Source organism: Canis lupus, chromosome 7 (assembly GCF_003254725.2).
Source record: "Canis lupus dingo isolate Sandy chromosome 7, ASM325472v2, whole genome shotgun sequence".
Classification (NCBI taxonomy): Eukaryota; Metazoa; Chordata; class Mammalia; order Carnivora; family Canidae; genus Canis; species Canis lupus.
Window position 1 is genome coordinate 15,970,134 of NC_064249.1, and position 19,749 is coordinate 15,989,882.

Sequence of the window (19,749 nt, forward strand, 5' to 3'; positions counted from 1 at the left end):
CTAAGCAAGGAACTAAAGTACAACCTGTTATCAAGAACTTTTTACAAAATCAAATACAAGGCAACTTAACATTCAGTGTTTATAAATCTCCATCTACCTCTGTATCTTTACCTTTAGGACATATTATTATGTCCTCTATTTTCCTCGCTATGTAAGCTCATCAAGAACAAGAGTGATTTCATTCAATTTTCTGTCTCTAGCACTATCTATAGCACCTATATAAATATTCATGAAGAGTTACTTTATGAGTTAATAAAATGATTAAATGAAAGGTGGCCATAGTAGGTATGGCAAAGAAGGAGCTAACCTTCCTAATACCTATACAGCTCAGTTAAATAATTTTTTAAACACATGCCTTTACTTTGGTAGGCAGTTATAAGAACAAGCTCCCAATACATAATCTGTTTATTGGAAAATTACTCTGAATATTAAGAGTTTTGGCCAATGGTGAAGAGTTTATTTTCTATAAAAATGTAAGAATTATTTTATATACAAAATGAAAAACTCTTTAAGACTGTACCATAGAATTAAGTGGTAGTTTTTTTTTGTTTTGATGTATTCTAATAAATTATAGAGCTTGCTTAAAAAGATCGTTACTATTGTTGGTGTTAATTGACGAGCTGGAAGTAGGACAGATTTACTATAGTAATTTAATAACCCTAATAAGTGTAACTAATTTTGTGTCTTGAATCACTTTCTTTTTTCTTGTCTCAGCCCAGGAGAATAAGTGCAGTTTCTGTGGCTGAGCGAGTTGCCTATGAGAGAGGAGAAGAACCTGGGAAAAGCTGTGGCTATAGCGTTCGATTTGAGTCTGTCCTTCCTCGTCCTTATGCCAGTATAATGTTTTGTACTGTCGGTCAGTAGTATGTTTTATTTTGTTCTTTCACTTGGGATTTATATAATATTATTTATGAAGAAACTTGGTAACGGTGCAGAGTGGCAAGAAATAAAAAGGCAAGGAGCCAGTCTCAGAATTCTAATTTCAGTAGAACTTTTGGCACTTCCTCTCATGATGAGAGCATGATGTTACCCATTGGTTGTTGCAGCTTAGAGAAGATAAAATCTGCTTAAGTTACTAGAGTTATGTCTTTTAATACTCTATTTCAAATGTGTTTCAGAGCACGCTGTTACCTTTTTAATAATAACAACAGGTTACTATTTCTTCCCTAAAATGATGCTGGGGTTATATTAACCGAAGCATAGTTAATTGTCTAGAAGTTTGTTTCTTTGCACTTTTAAATGCAACCCCAGTAAGTGGGCTCATTTCTTTTTACAGGTGTGCTCCTAAGAAAATTAGAAGCAGGCATTCGAGGAATCAGTCACGTAATTGTAGATGAAATACACGAAAGGGACATAAATGTAAGTAAATTGAAAGTTAATAGCAAACTCCTAATATTCTGAATTTAAAAAAAAATCAAAACAGAATGTTTTCTTTCCCTTTTCCCACTTTTTACATCTTCTATCAAAATCAGGAACTTCAGTCACTAAGATAATAGACACTTGTTTTTAGCAAGCAGATAAACCTTTTTTTCTTTTTTAGCCCAGAATTCTGAAAATAAAGTCCTCTCATTAAGTATCATTACAGTGAGAGGTAGCGTAATTCAGTAACTGAACAGTTGATGATTGAATCATTCACAGAATTGTAATAATTAGTTTTTCTTTGAACTGGATATTTCTCTGGGATAAATTTTGTAAGTTATAAATTCAGTATGATTAGTAATGTCTTTTTGGATGTTTGCAGCTCTGATCTTTTCCAATATTAATTATAATCATGACAAATTAGGAAGAAACTAGAATTTATTTCATGAAGTCAGTAGTTGTGTTTTATGTATTATAAAAAAAAAAAAACAGCTAGGAAACCACTCAAAAGATCCTATTGCAATAATCAGAATGTCAAATACTTAAGAATAAGTCAATCCTGTAGATGTTAATTCTCCCCAAGTTGAGCCAGTTTGAATGCAGGTCTAATCAAATTCCCATCAGAATTTTTCATAGACTTTTAGTAAGGTGATTATGAATATGTATGGAGATGATTTATGGCCAAAAATAACCAGGGTTTCTAGAGAAGAGCAGAATGTATTGTCTTGGCTTGACAGATATCAGGACTTAATTCAAAATCATAATAATTGAAATAGTACATGGATTGACAGTTTGAGCATTGAATTATTCAGAGTGTAGAAATAGGTGATGTGTTGAATGGAGCTTTGGTATAAGAGGGTGATACATGTTGGGTCATTGGGAAAGGTGAATAGGTTCTTCAATAAATTGAGCTGTAAACAAAGGGTCATCGTAAGGAAATAGTTGCATTTGTATCCTTGCCGTCTGTCCAGATACAAAAATCATTTCCAGATAGATAAGGACTTAAGTGCCAAAGCAATTTAAAAAATCTTAAGTAAAAAATATGAATAAGCATCTAGACAGCACTGTCCAGAAATAAGACCTTTTCAACATTTTAGAGATTAGTTTTGCAGGTGATCGGATAACTGCGTCTTGGCTTATCATGACTTTTCCCTCTTTCCTAAAGTATGTATATGTACAAATAATAAAGTTCAATGAAAATTTTGAGATGAATTCTTTGCTGTCATTAATTTATTTTTTCTTCCCTTCTCCTACCCAAATAGCACTTATTTCTAATTCCCATAGCTGTTAGGCTACAGCTGTTCTTAAAAATACTATTGAATCCCACCATAACGCTTTATCTTCTACTTCTGCAAGCCACCAAAGAATTTCGCTGAATTTCACTGATGTGAAATCTAACACAAGAAATCTCTTAGTTGTTGATTAGCATGAATTTCTTAACGCAATTTTTTCATTTGTATTTTAATAGACTGACTTCCTCTTGGTAGTGTTGCGTGACGTGGTTCAGGCTTATCCTGAAGTTCGCATTGTTCTCATGTCTGCTACTATTGACACCAGTATGTTCTGTGAATATTTCTTCAATTGCCCCATCATTGAAGTTTATGGGAGAACTTATCCTGTTCAAGGTAAATAGTTTGGAGGTGGAATGGGAAGGTGAACAACTTTTATTCCATTATGTTTGGATTTTCTTAATCCCGGAGGTTGGAGTCATAGTTCAAAAGATATTTAAAATACAGGCCAGAGTAGAATATCAAATACATTATAGCATTCTCAGGCTTTTTGGTCCAGCAGTAATGAGTATAGTCTGAGGAACAAGAACAAGTTTCATTCACTACTTGAGGAGTAGGCATATCCAATAGTTTTCTTGCCTTTTCCTTACTGCTAAAGATAACTTTCAGAATTACATACTGTCAGGTGTAAATCATAATAGCATGTAGATGTTTATGGGAAATACTACTAAAAAGTTTAAGCAGCCAGAGTCAAATTTTAAGAGAATCTTTCTTAGAGTTGGAGCAGGCATGTTTTAAAATGACATTAAGATGAGTGTTTCACGATAAGTATTTCTGATAAGGGTATTTTTGAGCTTTTTTACTTTCTTTTTTTTTTTTTTTTTCTTCTTATTTACTTTAGAGAGAGAGCAGGGGGCTAGGAGAAGCATGCTCCCCACTGAGCGTGGAGCCTTAAGAGCCTAAGGACGGAGGGCTTGATCTCCCCCAAGGATAATGACCTGAACCAAAACCAAGAATAGGACACTTAAGTGACTAAACTACCCAGGCGGCCTATTCCTTTACTTTCTTCAAAATATTTTACCTTCACCATTTTTTAAGGACAGTCATTTAATTTAATAGCTTGGTTAAAAAAATTGATTCTATCTAGCAGTCAAATTGAGGACATGAAAATGAGCTAAAAAATTCGCTGTGTGCATATGAAATTATAAATATTGGCTACATGAGGGTGCTATTTTTGAAATTCAGAAGTAAGGTCAGCTTTAGCTGTATAGTAAAAGCCAACTGCAGTTGTATCTTGTGAGTTGTATCTTGTGAGGGTATAGGTTGACAGTTTTAAAACTGTTTACATGTATATTGAGATTGATAAAATAAGTGGATGGCAGATGGGGGAGCCAGGTTTACTGTTGGATTGAGAGGCTGTAGGTAAATAGGAGGGAAAGCTTGAATGAACCATGTGGTATACAATTACATGTGGAAACGTCAGTAAGAAGTCCAAGTTCCAATACCAGGGAATAGATACAGAAATCATTACAGATATGTATGAATACATGGGTGAGAGTGCATGTGTATATTTCTTAGCTCTGTCTGCTGACCACAGTGATGGAGATGGACACAGGAGCCAACCTGAAAGAGCTGGAATAATTTGAGCAAAAATAAACACAGTACTGGACTATAACCCTAGGGATAAAATAAATACCCATGAGTCTATATGGTGGTTGAATAAATAAATGGGTAATACAGATCTCTCATATGGAATAATTTCAAAAAAATTATGTAGATATTCTCCCTCATACCTCAGAAGAGTGAGGCTTACCTCCCTGTTCTGGAGTGTCTTGTGTTTAATTAATGATTTGCTTCCACAGAGTAAAGTATGGAAAGAGAGAAACAATAATAACTTCACAGTGACTTGGAGTATGTTTGTATACTCTAGTATATACTATTTGCAGTAACTTGGAGTAACTTGACAGTCACTACCTCAAGTGAACAAGTTTAACGTCATCAGTGATGAGTCGTATTGGTTGTGTGTACCCTTGATATAATGTGATGAGTAGCACTTTGTGGGGCTCTTTGCATATAGAGGAGTATTGTTTATAGATTATGAGACATTTCTGGGCCCAGCAGAGAAACACAGGAATAAAATTGATTAGATATTCCAGCTTTGCTGATGTCCTTTTTTATAGTAGTAACTAAAAGGAACCCATTTTATGTGTGCATCCTGATAGAGGAAGGATGGGTTACAGTATGTTACCATATACACATTCTTTCCTTGCCTAACTGCCATACCTTGGGAGTGTATTGGCATAGTGTATACAGTGTATACATAGTGTATACCTTGTAGACATTCCACAAATGATTGAGTGTTGTATACAGAGGGTACCCTATCTGGCTTAGGGGGACCATGTAGGAGAAATATCTCACCTTCTTTCAAAGTCCAAGTTATTGGAACACTGAGTTTGGAAAAAAGGGTTTTTTATTATGACTGGAATTTTTTGCTATTTATGAAGAATCAGATTGAAGGGTTTTAAGGTAATTTTGAGTTTTGAATGATATTTACCTACTGGATTGTCTTGGCAGAATATTTTTTGGAAGACTGTATTCAGATGACCCACTTTATTCCTCCACCAAAGGACAAAAAGAAGAAAGATAAAGAAGACGATGGTGGTGAGGATGATGATGTAAGTGAATCTTCATTGAAAATTTTCATTAGTGACAAATTGATATTATCACAAACAATGATTTTAGTAAAAACATGCAGTGAGTTAGCATTATAGAAAACTTTCTTGGGCACCTGGGTGGCTCAGTGGTTGAGCGGCCTCTTCCTTTCACTCAGATCGTGATCCCGGGGTCCTGGGATCTAGTCCTGCATCAGGTTCCCTGCAGGAAGCCTGCTTCTCCCTCTGCCTATGTCTCTGCCCCTCTATGTCTCTTCTGAATAAATAAGTAAAATCTTTTTTAAAAAACTTCTTTAAAAAGTGACTATCATGTCTTTTTTTTTTTTTTTTTTTTTAATTTTTATTTATTCATGATAGGCACACAGTGAGAGAGAGAGAGGCAGAGACACAGGCAGAGGGAGAAGCAGGCTCCATGCACCGGGAGCCTGACGTGGGATTCGATCCCGGATCTCCAGGATCGTGCCCTGGGCCAAAGGCAGGCGCCAAACCGCTGCGCCACCCAGGGATCCCTCATGTCTTTTTTTAATTGATATATTTTACTCCAAAGGATTCCATGTCGGGTGATAAGCTTTTTTCATATTACAAGTTAAATCCTCTCTAGATAAAAGTCAAAAGAAAAAGGAAGAAAGAGATGTTTAAAGGCCACATGTGGTTAGAAATAATTCCCAATTTTACAAGGGTTTGTTTTCCATGGGTCACAGTACCTAACAAGCTGGTAGAAAAGTAAAATTTTATGCTCCACCCTAGATCTACTGTATCACTGTACATTTTAACAAAATCTCCACTTGAATGATATGTACAATAAAGTTTTCGAAACAGCAGTTCCCCTCCTAGATTATAGAGCCTGTGTAGTGGTGGCATCAGATGGAGAGTATTAAACCAGGGAGTCATGAGGGATTTCCTAAGAAGACCATAAAGGAAAATGACACTTATTTTGAGATGTGGACCAATAATAATATAAAAAGACATCTTATATATGGAAATTTGAACAGACCATGAAACAGCAATGCAAAATTTGATAGGAAAGAACCTGGCATGTTTTTATTATTTAGTTAGTTATTAAAGATTTTATTTATTCATGAGAGAGACACAGAGGCAGAGACACAGGCAGAGGGAGAAGCAGGCTCCACGCAGAAGGCCCGACGTGAGACTCGACCCCGAGTCTCCAGGATCACGTCCTGGACCGAAGGTAGCGCCAAACCATTAAGCCACCTGGGCTGCCCCTAAGGCAGACTTTTTAGAAAATACAGACCACATTATTTTGGAAATAGATGATCAAATGAAGCTGCCAACAGGACAGTGATTTAAGAATTAAAGGACTTGGGACACCTGGGTGGCTCAGCAGTTTAGTGCCTGCCTTCGGCCGAGGGCATGATCCTGGATTCCCGGGATCAAGTCCCACATCGGGCTCCCTGCATGGAGCCTGCTTCTCCCTCTACCTGTGTCTCTGCCTCTCTCTCTCTCTCTGTGTCTCTCATGAATAAATAAAATCTTTAAAAGAAAAAAAATAGAATTAAAATTTGGTATGTGATGAACTTGGGAATTACACAGGTTTTGTGTATAGATAAAGCAGTTAATTGATACACAGGCAGGATTTATAGGAGCAGTTCATTAATTAGAAGAATATTTTTGAGAAACCAGTGGAGTATGGTCATAAGAGAAATGGACTTGGTAGAAGAAGCCATTAGAAGTTTCAGAGTCAAATTTAAGAGTTTGTGCTTGAATTTTAGACATTGCTTATGGGAAATACTGGTCGTGAGAAAAATTCAGTATCTCAACATGTAGTAGGTTCTACATTTTTGGAAATTGTTTCTTCTATATGCCAGATATGACTAATCAGCAGAATTAATAAGAGCATTAGGTGTTATTTGAATGTTAAGAACAAATCTAGAGACAGCTCGTGAACTGTAGTAATTAAAACAATTCAAAATATGTCTTCCTATTTATTTGCAGGCAAATTGCAACCTGATCTGTGGTGATGAATATGGTCCAGAGACAAAGATGAGCATGGCTCAGTTGAATGAAAAGGAAACTCCTTTTGAACTCATTGAAGCTCTACTTAAGTACATTGAGACCCTTAATGTTCCTGGAGCTGTGTTGGTTTTTCTGCCTGGCTGGAATTTGATTTATACTATGCAGAAGCATTTGGAGATGAATCCAGATTTTGGTATGAGTATTTTTGCTTGTGCCCTAGGCAGCATGTGAAAAAATGTAGTGTTGTGTCAATATTTGAATTAAAATGTGCATAATGTAGAGCAGTTTTCAAATAGACTATTATTTTTTGGCCTTAACCTTTTCTTATTGTTATAGGAAGCCACAGGTATCAGATTCTACCTCTGCATTCTCAGATTCCTCGAGAGGAACAGCGCAAAGTATTTGACCCAGTACCAGCGGGAGTTACCAAGGTAAGTATAAACATTTACACTTACGGGGTTAGAAGTTACATTGATATTAAACAGGTATTAGAGGCCTTCAGAGAGCTACCTCCCTCAAAATTGTAATTCATCTAAATTGAGGAGGGAAAGAAAGGGTCTTCTCTTTCTGAGCTTACTAATAGTAATAAGTAAGTTTTTTATTAGGCAGTGGGTGAATTTTTTTTAATGCTCCTGGAATTCTCATCATTTGTTACATGAGCAAATGATTCTTTTAAGTGTATAAGAGGAAAATATTTTCTGAGGTATAATTTTTCTTAATATGTCTTCACAGGTTATTTTGTCCACAAATATTGCTGAGACTAGCATTACCATAAATGATGTTGTTTATGTCATTGACTCTTGCAAGTAAGTTTCCAAGGAACCTATTTGCCTAGAATAAATCTTTAGAATGTTCCATTCAAAAATCACACCTTTTTTTTTGAAATCCTGTGTTCTGTAGTGTCTATAATACTGTGACTATATATACTTGGTTATAGGCTAATTACTAATACTTGGTGTTGAAAGTGACCAAGCTTAGCACTAACTTTTGAGCTTTCCCACTGCTCTTGTTCGTGGATATTTGCTCATTTCTCATTGGGTGTTTCCATTGATCACAGCCATATTGTGGTATACTGTTCAGTGTATAAAGATGATCAATATTTATCTTATGACAAATATCCCACCTATGGGACATTCACTCAAGAATTAAAAGGATTCATATTCGATAAAGCAATGAGCCGGGGAAATACACACGGATGCATTATGTAGGGATAAAAAGTACACAATTACATGGTAATTGATACACAGAGAGGACAGAAAAGTCAAAACTTTGTTCTGTCTGGCCAGCTTGTGCCCTGTGTCTTTCTACATAGTACCTCAGCCTCCCGGGGTAATTGAGAAAGATCTACCAGTGCCCACTATAGGAATGGTGAGTAGCAGGCAGCTCTTCTGTGCCAATTCCAGTCATTTAGTGCCAGCTGCCTATGTGGAACTTTGAAGGATTCTGAGGTTGCCTTAGGGGTTCAGCAGAACTGTGTGAGCACTGGTTGGTGAGGTCATCAGAAGTGCCACATACTCAGGTTTATCACCTAACTTTTAGATCATAGATATGCTGGAGGTTATACAAAATTTTGAAATAAATTTTGCTTGAGTAATTACTGATTACTTAAATATATGTGCTAAATCCTATTTGAATGCTTTCCATTTATTAACTCACTTAATGTTTATAAATAAAAACCCTATGAGGTCAGTAAGAGTATGTTAGCCATTTTCAGATGAGGAAAATGAGGCACAGAAAGGTTAGTAACTTGTCCAGGACCTGTCCAGCTGGTAAGTGGCACAGACGTGTTGTAACTGCTTCTTAGGAGGTTGACCATTCTTCGTGCTGTTGCTCAGGCTTCATGTCAGCATAGCTACCTGAAAAGTATCCATCCTCTAGTGGAAATACCATAGTTATGTACTGGTGATACATGTGAATCTTAGAATTAGCCACTGTTTCCTATTTAGGCAGAAAGTGAAGCTGTTCACTGCTCACAACAATATGACCAACTACGCTACAGTATGGGCATCCAAAACAAACCTTGAGCAGCGGAAAGGACGAGCTGGCCGCGTGCGGCCTGGATTCTGCTTTCACCTCTGTAGCCGAGCTCGTTTTGAGAGGTAAGACCAATTCTTGAATCAAGATTACAGATTTGTTTTTTTACCCCTTCATAGAATATATCCCCCCACTCTACCCACTATGAACTTAACAAACTCAGCACATAAATGCTTTTGGTTACATATATTGGAGGATAGATACTTGGCTTAAAAAACAAGATTGTCCAAGAATGAGATTGTCAGTGATTTGCATGTTTGATACTGTTTCCTGCTTACTACAAATCATTATTTTGGCTCCACATAGGTCACTTTAGGATTACTGATACTTACAGAATGGTTAACTTATTGTACTTTAAAAAATACTGTATGCCTTTTGGGGAATGTTTGTGGTTGGGACTTGTTGATTTAAAAAAAATATCCTTATCTCTGAACTCCAGGTTGGTTTGTTTGTTTATTTATTTATTTATTTATTTATTTTTTAATATTTTATTTATTTATTCATGAGAGACACAGAGAGAGAGAGGCAGAGACACAGGCAGAGGGAGAAGCAGGCTCCATGCAGGGAGCCTGATGTGGGACTTAATCCCGGGACTCCAGGATCACCCCCTGGGCCAAAGGCAGGCACTAAACCACTGAGCCACTCAGGCTGCCCTGAACTCCAGGTTTAATAAGATGCATAGTTATATGTTTCTGAAGATCTATGTGTGTGCATTAGCTTTAACTGATTAACTATAAGATAGAGTTAGGGCTTTTCTACATGTGTATATTTATCACAATAAAGAATTGCGGGACAGATTTAATTTAGGTGGCCAAATGTGTATATAATGCACTGAAGAGAAACCAAGGAAACTTTGACTTGTTTTTGTCCTGGTAACTTAAATGGCTCCCTGGTAAATTGTAAATGTGGGTTTATTTGAGCATCAGAAGTTAGCTCAGGAGACTGGCTGCAACATTTGGAAGATACCTACTTTTTAAAGGTTAGATTGCCCTTTGAAATTTTTTTTTTTTTTTTTTTTTTTTTTTTTTTTTAAGATCACAGAGCGAGAAAGAGGCAGGGACACAGGCAGAGGGAGAAGCAGGTTCTATGCAGGGAGCCCGACATGGGACTCGATCCCGGGTCTCCAGGGTTATGCCCTGGGCGGAAGGCAGCACTAAACCGCGGAGCCACCCAGGCTGCCCTAGATTGTCCTTTGAACTGAAGAAACAAGTCCTGTACTTGAACATCTTAGTGAAAATCACCTACTAATTAGTAATGGCATGAACCCATAGTAAAGATTTTTGTTCTTTTCTCTGTAGGATAAGAAACAGATAACACTATATGCTTTTTTTTCTTTTTGCTATCTGCATTTATGTAAACTTTATTTAAGCTGACTTAAGTGTCTTGCCAGCAGTGTTGGAATCATCTGTAAATTGTTCCATGAATTTTCATCATGAACAGTGAATAGCCAAGAAGTGAATTAGAAATGTAGAGAACTGAGGGCCCCTGAGTGGCTCAGTTGGTTAAGCAGCCAACTTTTAATGTTAGCTCAAGTCTCAATCTCAAGAGTTGTGAGTTCAAGCCCCATCATGTTGAGCTCCTGCTAGGCATAGACCCTAGTTAGAAAAAAAAAAAAAAAAAAATTGAGACCTGGATTTTAATACCATTTATACCTATTATATCACGTAAACCTAAATATTTACACTCTTGTAGACCTCTTTCCCCATTTTGTAAAGTGAGATCAAGTTGCTTAACTTTGTTTCTTCAGTTGAAAGAGGAAGATAGATAATACCTAACCCACAGGATTTGAGAACTAAATGAGTTAATAATGTAAAATACTGAGAACAGTGCTTTGGTACATGGTAAGCTCTCAGTAAATGTTAGCTATTATCATTGTTAATATTAATTTGTAATAGTAACTTACTACTAAAATTTTTAAGGGTTAGATGATCTGTAAAATCTTTCTGGTGGCACTAAATTTTACGAACCAGAAAGGGAAGGTGATTGTGGGGAAATGTTAGTATCAGCCCAAATCTCCACAGAAAGTCTTATTACCATTTAGGGGTGGGGGGGGTGAGAGGTGTTTGTTTTTGAGTATTGTTGATAACTGATGTTACATTAGTTTCAGGTGTACAACATAGTGATTCAACAACTCTATACATTATGCTGTGCTTCCCACAAGTGTAACTGCCATCCGTCACCATATAACACTTTTACAATACAGTTGACTATATTCTTTGGGGTGTACCTTTCACCCTTGTGATTTATTCATTCAATAACTGGAAGCCTGTATCTCCCACTCCCCTTCACCCATTTTTGCCTGTCTCCTCACCCTCTCCCTTCTTAGCCATTGTTTATAACTCAGGTTTGTCAGCAGGCAAGACCTGAAGTCATAGGTATGGGTAATAACATTAAGAATTCTTTTTTTCATCCTCCTTCACTCTTCAGACAAAAATACTATCAAGCTGTAAGTGGTAAACCACTGCTCAAGCAGTTAAAAGGGTCTTGTCCAGAGAGTCTTTGTGGTAAATACAAAACATTTTTTGTTAATTATAAAAGGGTGAGGGAAGGAGAGCTCTATAAACCTGATTATCTCTCTGCAAAGATTTTGTCAAACAGACATGTATATACAAGAGTGGATGGTTATTTTCTGCTTTTCTTCACTTAGACTTGAAACCCATATGACACCTGAGATGTTCCGAACACCATTACACGAAATTGCTTTGAGCATAAAACTTCTGCGTCTGGGAGGAATTGGCCAGTTTCTGGCCAAGGCGATTGAACCTCCACCTTTGGATGCTGTGATCGAAGCAGAGCATACCCTTAGAGGTACCTATAAACACAGAACCTACCTAACACGTGTTAATTATGCCATTTGTCTTGTCCTGGCAACTAACATGTAACAGATGAATCAAGATACATTTGGCAGGCTGTGGTAAGACTTCCAGTGCTACCTTATGTATTTAGTGTGGTCAGTTTTATAAAATGAGCAACATGGGGTAAGAAAGGAGTAACATGAGTCTTCTTTTGGTAAAAAAAAAAAAGCAAAAAAAAAAAACCCACAAACCTCTTCACCAGTATTTAACAATTAGAATATGAATTACTCACTATCTAGTATTTTATGTGTATCTGTTAAAATCTCTATTTGTATTTTCTAATCATGTCATAGAAGTGGTGTAGTATCATGGGAAAAACTAAGAACATTGGCCAAGGGAATCTGATTTTGAATCCAATACTCATCTGCTATATGAACTTTATTTAGACTTTGGCTCTTCGCATCTCATTTCTCTCTAAAAATTACCTGTAGATGGCATGAGACTTGTTTAGGGCATATGTACTTATGCTGTTATTTTAGTTTTTATTTTATCTATAGAGTTTGCATGGGCTGTATTCAAGCTTTACAGCTTACAGGACCTAATTCTAGTACCTTCTCCCTATTAGGTGCTCCAGAATTTGGTTTTGTTCTGTTTTTGAGTAAAGAGAATTATTGGCTATGGGCATGGTGCTGGCAGTTGACTTGACAAATATTAAAAACTCAATTAACCTTAAATTTTTCATCTTTGCCTCAGTTAAAGGAGTGTTCATTACTGTTTCTGCTCATAAAGAAATATTTCCCCACAGAACTTGATGCGTTAGATGCCAATGATGAGTTGACTCCTCTGGGACGAATCCTGGCTAAACTCCCCATTGAGCCTCGTTTTGGCAAAATGATGATAATGGGATGTATTTTCTAGTAAGTGCTTTGTTTTATTGCTGATACTTAAATGGTAGAAAAACAATTTCAGGATCTTATTCCCCTTGCCATAAAAAACAGGATGGGCTCAGAAGAAAAAATTAAATTCTTAGAAGTGGCATACTTCAGATATTAAGCAAAGTATGAAATGAGAATGCATGATACCAGTAGATGGGTACCAGGGCCCAGCTTGTTGGGGGAAAGAGCACAAGTTTCTCAAAAGGGAAGCACAGTTCCTCTGAGGAGCGTAAGTGGTTGTCTTTAAAAGAGAAATGGAACTAGGAAAACAGGTATACTTTATCAGGAAATTTTGAAGATTAATTAAGAGAGTTGAGAAGATGGGGAAGAGAATAAGGAAAGGAAAAATAAAATACTTGGTCATAATTTATGGTAAATATTCATCCATTAATATTAGAGCTCCTTCATTTTTTTCTCTTTCTGCTTCTGGAGGGAGCAACTGTAAAAGTTCTTTGTTAAGCCAGTCTTGGTGCTGATAAAGCAGTATCATAGCCAGTAAAGACTGACCCACAGTGACAGTATGGCTCGTGAACTGCTGGAAAGAAAGTATGAGGCTGAATTCTCCTGTCTGTTTCAGTGTGGGAGACGCCGTCTGTACCATCTCTGCTGCAACCTGCTTTCCGGAGCCTTTCATTAGTGAAGGAAAGCGACTGGGTTATATTCATCGAAATTTTGCTGGAAACAGATTTTCTGATCATGTGGCCCTTTTATCGGTCTTCCAGGCTTGGGATGATGCTAGGTATGCATTTGAAAGCAGAAAGTTATAAAGCTGTGAGAACTCTCTTTAGTTTCTAATGTGTTTTGGGGCTTTGAGAATGACTCTTAAAAAAAATGACTCTTACCTATTTTAGAATGGGTGGAGAAGAAGCAGAGATACGTTTTTGTGAGCACAAGAGACTCAATATGGCTACACTAAGAATGACCTGGGAAGCCAAAGTTCAGCTCAAAGAGATTCTGATTAATTCTGGATTTCCAGAAGGTATGACTCTCAGATTCTAAGGATCTATCTAAAGTGACATTTATGTAGCATGTGCACGTTGACAGTGCAGTGTCTTTTAGCTTCAGACTTTAGACCCTGTGTTCGTTGAATAACCTCAAATAGTGTTTTGTCAAGTGATTGATCATTCTGCCCACATTTGTGTTTAGACATGAAATTTACCATGTTAAATTTTAAGTGCCTTTAAGTGTGCTGGAGAGTAAGGAGGCTTTGATATTTGATGGAGAGAGAGTAATTTAGCTGTTTATTTCTTATATTAGTTGAGCTTTTAATCTTTTGTTCTCCAACTATATTAAAAGAGCGTCATTTCCTAAAGTTGGGAATTGAAGCACACAACTGGACATAGCTGTATTATAGTTGAGAGACAGAGAACATAGTTGGGCAAGATGGCAAATTTCAAAAGGATATAATCTAAGTAACTAGACAAATGTTTTCCTCTGTTGTAAATGGACTAAATTTGTAATTTTTTAAGTCAAAATCAAAGGAAAAAAGGAAGAACATATCTTATATGATAGAATCCTCACAATAATCCCAAGATACAGATATTACTCTGTTTTATAGAAGAGGAAACACAGAGGTTTAAATTACTTGTCTAAACTCATTCAGTTAAGTGATGAGACTAGAACTTAGGTTTGTCCAGCACAGAATATATCCATGTTCTTAGTGGTCACTGTCATGCTTCTCAACCATGAGGAAGTACTTCTAAAGAGCATAGTGTGGGTGGAAACATCAGCCCTCATTCCAGTGGGCTCCCCTTGAACTGTCATTCTGTCTTTAAAAAAAACAGCTACTGAGGAACAGTAGATGTTCCACTTTACTCACCTGTTAGGTCTGGCTCACTTTTAGCAAGTAGATGATAACCTGAGTGAGGAGTTGGCTTTTGTCTTTAAGTAAACACTCAACTACTCAACTCTTATGGTTGAGTCTATAAGAGAATGTAAGTATTTTAGTTTTTTGTTGTGGAGACTCAGAATTTCTCCTTGAACTTAAAATATGGGTGCAAAAGTTCTGAGAAGACAGGAAATCTGAAAAAAGAGGTGGGAAGGAGTCAGTCCTAATTTTCTTAAGTTTACATGCAATCCGAGGATTAGCCAGATAATCTGATATTTTTACCCCATTCCTCTTAACAGATTGCTTGTTGACCCAAGTGTTTACTAACACTGGACCAGATAATAATTTGGATGTTGTTATCTCTCTTCTGGCTTTTGGTGTGTACCCTAATGTGTGCTATCATAAGGAAAAAAGAAAGATTCTCACCACTGAAGGGCGTAATGCCCTTATCCACAAGTCGTCTGTTAATTGTCCTTTTAGCAGCCAAGACATGAAGTACCCATCTCCCTTCTTTGTATTTGGTGAAAAGGTAAGAAAAGATTAGTTTAGAAAAATTTGCATTGAGGGGCGCCTGCGTGGGGCTCAGTATGTTAAGTATCCAATTCTTGATTTCAGCTCAGGTCATGATCTCAGGGCTCTGTGTCGGGCTCTGTGCTGAGCATGGAGCCTGCTTGAGATTCTTTGCCTTTCCCTCTGCCCAGCACACTCTTCCTCTCTCTCCCCCAACCTCAAAAAAAAGAAAAATTTACATTAGAAATCTACATTGTCATTACTTATTAATGCGCGGTGGGAATGTGAGTTTTTATTTTTAAAGCATAATTCAATAAATTATATGGCATTTGACAACCTGGAATGTCATCTGTTTCCTCTTGCCTCCTTTTCCATCTGCAGATTCGAACCCGAGCCATCTCTGCTAAGGGCATGACCTTAGTCACTCCCTTGCAGTTGCTTCTCTTTGCCTCCAAGAAGGTCCAGTCTGATGGGCAGATCGTGCTCGTAGATGACTGGTATGGATTTTCAGATGTGAACTTCAAACCACATTCTTAGAATTGAGGTGTAATGGGATTTAGCTGCTAATCTAACTTTATTTGCGGAATAAACATGACAAAATTTCATGGCAGAAATGAAGTGTTTTATAACATTGTCTCTTCTTGGAGAGTAGTGGTATATCTTGGTAGTACAGTTCATACTTGATAGTAAGTCATACCAGTGGAAGCAATTGCATAGGCATTGAAGCTACATCTGCCCCACATGAATATTACCCTAGGGAATTGGAATCTACTTGAAACTTGGGTACCTTTTCATGTACTCTGTATGTTGGTTAGAGACTACTGGTAAACATGTAGTAAGCACTTGACAAAAAGGGAGTAGATCTTAGTTGACCAGTCAGTAGGCTCAGTCATATTCTTGACAACTCCAGCAATGTGAGTCTCTTTCATTCTTTTATTGGAAACTGAATGATCTATATTGCTTACAATATTTTGCTGGATAGACTTCTTGGTTTACAATACCTGCCAGTAGCCAGCAGTGGATCTTAAAAACTGTTACCATTCTTCATACCTGTGTTTGCCTAAGTAGGGTTCATTGCAGGAGTTGAAAGTATTGGTACTTAGTAAGAAGTTTAATTTATTCCATCACTTAACCATGTGTGAAATTGAGAGACAGTAGTCTTTGCTATATATACCCTTCTTGTACCTTATCATTTTTCTTTGCTTTAGGATCAGACTGCAAATATCTCATGAAGCTGCTGCCTGTATCACTGCTCTCCGGGCAGCCATGGAAGCTCTGGTTGTTGAAGTAACCAAACAGCCTAATATCATCAGCCAGTTGGACCCTGTTAATGAACATATGCTAAACATGATTCGCCAAATCTCTAGGCCCTCAGCTGCTGGTATCAACCTCATGATTGGCAGTACACGGTGAGTACCACAGTAACATCTCTTTGAACCAAGCAGAAGACAGTAATCTTACACTGGCCTAAAATTCACAGTTAGCTAATAGAGGCCTTGTTTATTTACGTTAAAATTCTAGACAAACACTGAATATGAGATTTAATGCGGGTTAACACATTCAGAAAAAAGGATGTTACTAATTTTTGTCTGTGTTAATAGTATATTGTATCAGTGCATGTCAGAGAAAGTCCAGGGTCGGTCCCATGACAGGAAAGTGACAGAGCCCAAACCATTCTCTTTCCACGGTACTCTTTTGCTTTCTCCAATGAAAAAATGTTGATTGAGGGGTTAAATCGGAGCTTCTTCAAATGAAAAGCCTCAAGGTTCATCTTAGTAGGGGAATGCAAGAATGCAAATATCTTAAGTGTGAAATTTCTCTTAATTCTTAAAATGTCTTATTTGGTTGACTTTTTCCACCTTTTTAATCTTTCTTTGCTTACAACTTTTTATTTGGAAATATTTGATATCTGCCAAGAAGACAGAAGAGTAGTACAGTGAACACCAATAAAGTCTTAGAACCTAAACTCACTAATTGTCAGCATTCTGTGACACCTGCTTTTATACATTTGTGTGTGCACACACCTACTTTTGCTTAATCATTTGTGACTAAGTTGCAGAGCTTAGGACATTTTACATCAGTATACTTCATGCATCTTTTAAGCACATAGCAATACCATGATCACACCCCAAAATTTTAAATATTAACCTATCTAATATTAGAAACATACTAAAATTTTTCTAATCATCCAAGAATAATTCTTTGATCTTCCTTTCAAGGATCATTACTGCATTTGGTTATAAACTGTTAATAATTTTATTATATAGAACTGTGTCCTTTTTGAATTCTGAGTCCCATTTTGCTATAACTAGTTTACTTTTTAAAATTTATTAATCTTACACATAGTATTCAGTGTGTACCAGGCACTGTGCCAAGTGCTTTTCTGATATTAACTCATTTTAACATTTGATCTATGATGTAGGTAGATCTTTTTCCCCTTTAATATGAGTAAGGAAACTAACACAGAGACATTAAGATCCAAGGCTATACAGCCAGTGAATGGTAGGACTGGATTTCAAACTAAGGCAGTAAATAGCTTCTAAAACAGCACACTTATTTATTGTGTATACTTTGCTCTCCCAGTGGGTCAGATATATAGAATTATTGAGGACAGTCTTCAAAAAGAAAGATAAAGAAGTGTCATGGGTAGATAACAATTGTAGGTGTTTAGAATAGGAGAGATTACTTTCAGCAGGAAGGATGGTGATTAAGGAAGCTTCACATATAATCCCTGAAGGACAAAATTCCAGAACCTACAAAGGATGGGATAAATATCAGAGTTTAGGATGCATGAATATAATGGTGGCTTGAATTTACAGTAGGGAGAATTGAAATGGGAAAGAGTAGATTAGACAGGTTTGTAGGACAATTGGGAGGAATGGGTGATGGATTGAAATGGGGGGTGGGAACAGAGGAGTGGTGAAGGAGTGAAGTTAGATCCCAGCTATATTTCTGACTTGAAAAGCTGTGAATTTCATAGTGTTAGTCTTTAAGAAAAACTGCATAGGAAGAATAAGGGTATGCTGAATTGGAGTTGTTAACAAGTGAGACATCTTGATTTATGCAGTTTTTCATTACACCTCATTTTTTTGTTTGCCACATGAATCAGATCTAGGTGTAAATAAATCACAGGCATTTTTCAAAAACATATTTCAGAGTTAATGCAAAAAAGTACTTGGTGATAAAGATCAAACTGCCAACTCCAGGAGCCTCTTACATATTACTGCTTTTGTAGAATGCTGTATAGCTGAGGCTCAGTAAGTGAACCATCTAAAGCTGTAAGGACCTACTGTCAAAATGTAAGATCTTTGAGAATGAACCAAAAAGAATTTTAGAGGGATCCCTGGGTGGCGCAGCGGTTTGGCGCCTGCCTTTGGCCCAGGGCGCGATCCTGGAGACCCGGGATCGAATCCCACATCGGGCATCCCGGTGCATGGAGCCTGCTTATCCCTCTGCCTATGTCTCTGCCTCTCTCTCTCTCTATCATAAATAAGTGAAAATTGAAAAAAAAGACTAAAAAAAAAAAAAAAAAGAATTTTAGAAAAACAGATGGTTACAGTCGATGCATTCTTCTGTGGAGAATTTTATTTCTAGTCAGATTTTATTTCTTTTTGTATTTGTGCACTTGGCTTCATCTCCTTTATTGTATTAAATTTTCAAATATGACTAAATGTTTATGCTTTGTGACTAGTTGAGATGTATTAAGGATGCTTTGCTAAAGTGGTGATTTTGTACTTTTCCTAGGTATGGAGATGGTCCACGTCCTCCCAAGATGGCTCGATACGACAATGGAGGTGGATATAGACGAGGAGGTTCTAGTTATGGTGGTGGAGGCTATGGCAGCGGAGGCTATGGAGGTGGTGGAGGCTATGTTGGTGGCGGAGGCTACAGTGGCGGTGGCTATGCTGGTGGCTCCAACTCCTATCGGGGAGGCTATGGCGGAGGCTATAGAGGAGCTGTCAGTGGTGGCTATAGAGGTGGTTCTGGAGGAGACTATAGAGGGTCTAGTGGAGGAGGCTACAGAGGTTCTGGGGGATTCCAGCGAGGGGGTGTCAGAGAGGGCTATGGGAGTGGTTACTTTGGACAAGGAAGAGGAGGTGGTGGCTATTAAAACTTGTTATGTCAGTGCCTATGCATAGACAGTTAAAAAATGCATGCAACCTGTTTTCCCAAGTTGTTTATTTGATGCCAGTAAGTAAACCCATTTTCCACCCATTTTGTGGTTCATTATAGTTTAAGGAAACCAAGCATATAGATACATTAGTGGTTTTGTTTATATTATGTAAAATATACTGATTCTGAAACTACCAGTTTGTATTTTTTTCTTTAAGGAGTAAAGATTTGCCTTTAAAATTAACTTGATATTTTCTTGGCTTTAGTTTAATACAATAGAAAATAAAGTATTATACCAAA

General features: G+C 37.2%; 1 protein-coding gene across 2 annotated transcripts in view; it reads left to right on the forward strand.

Annotated features, from left to right (window-relative positions):
- Window positions 1–19,749, forward strand: part of DHX9 (DExH-box helicase 9) — a 59,068-nt gene extending 39,319 nt beyond the window's left edge. For both annotated transcript variants that reach the window (XM_025430027.3, XM_035718769.2), the window contains 16 exons: window positions 715–856; window positions 1,277–1,359; window positions 2,828–2,984; window positions 5,163–5,263; window positions 7,214–7,427; window positions 7,571–7,665; window positions 7,967–8,040; window positions 9,181–9,333; window positions 11,916–12,076; window positions 12,869–12,980; window positions 13,576–13,737; window positions 13,850–13,977; window positions 15,126–15,355; window positions 15,718–15,833; window positions 16,545–16,745; window positions 19,081–19,749. In XM_025430027.3, coding sequence (XP_025285812.1) covers window positions 715–856; window positions 1,277–1,359; window positions 2,828–2,984; window positions 5,163–5,263; window positions 7,214–7,427; window positions 7,571–7,665; window positions 7,967–8,040; window positions 9,181–9,333; window positions 11,916–12,076; window positions 12,869–12,980; window positions 13,576–13,737; window positions 13,850–13,977; window positions 15,126–15,355; window positions 15,718–15,833; window positions 16,545–16,745; window positions 19,081–19,447 — 2,496 coding nt within the window. In that variant the 3' untranslated portion in view covers window positions 19,448–19,749. The remainder of the gene's footprint in view (window positions 1–714; window positions 857–1,276; window positions 1,360–2,827; window positions 2,985–5,162; window positions 5,264–7,213; window positions 7,428–7,570; window positions 7,666–7,966; window positions 8,041–9,180; window positions 9,334–11,915; window positions 12,077–12,868; window positions 12,981–13,575; window positions 13,738–13,849; window positions 13,978–15,125; window positions 15,356–15,717; window positions 15,834–16,544; window positions 16,746–19,080) is intronic.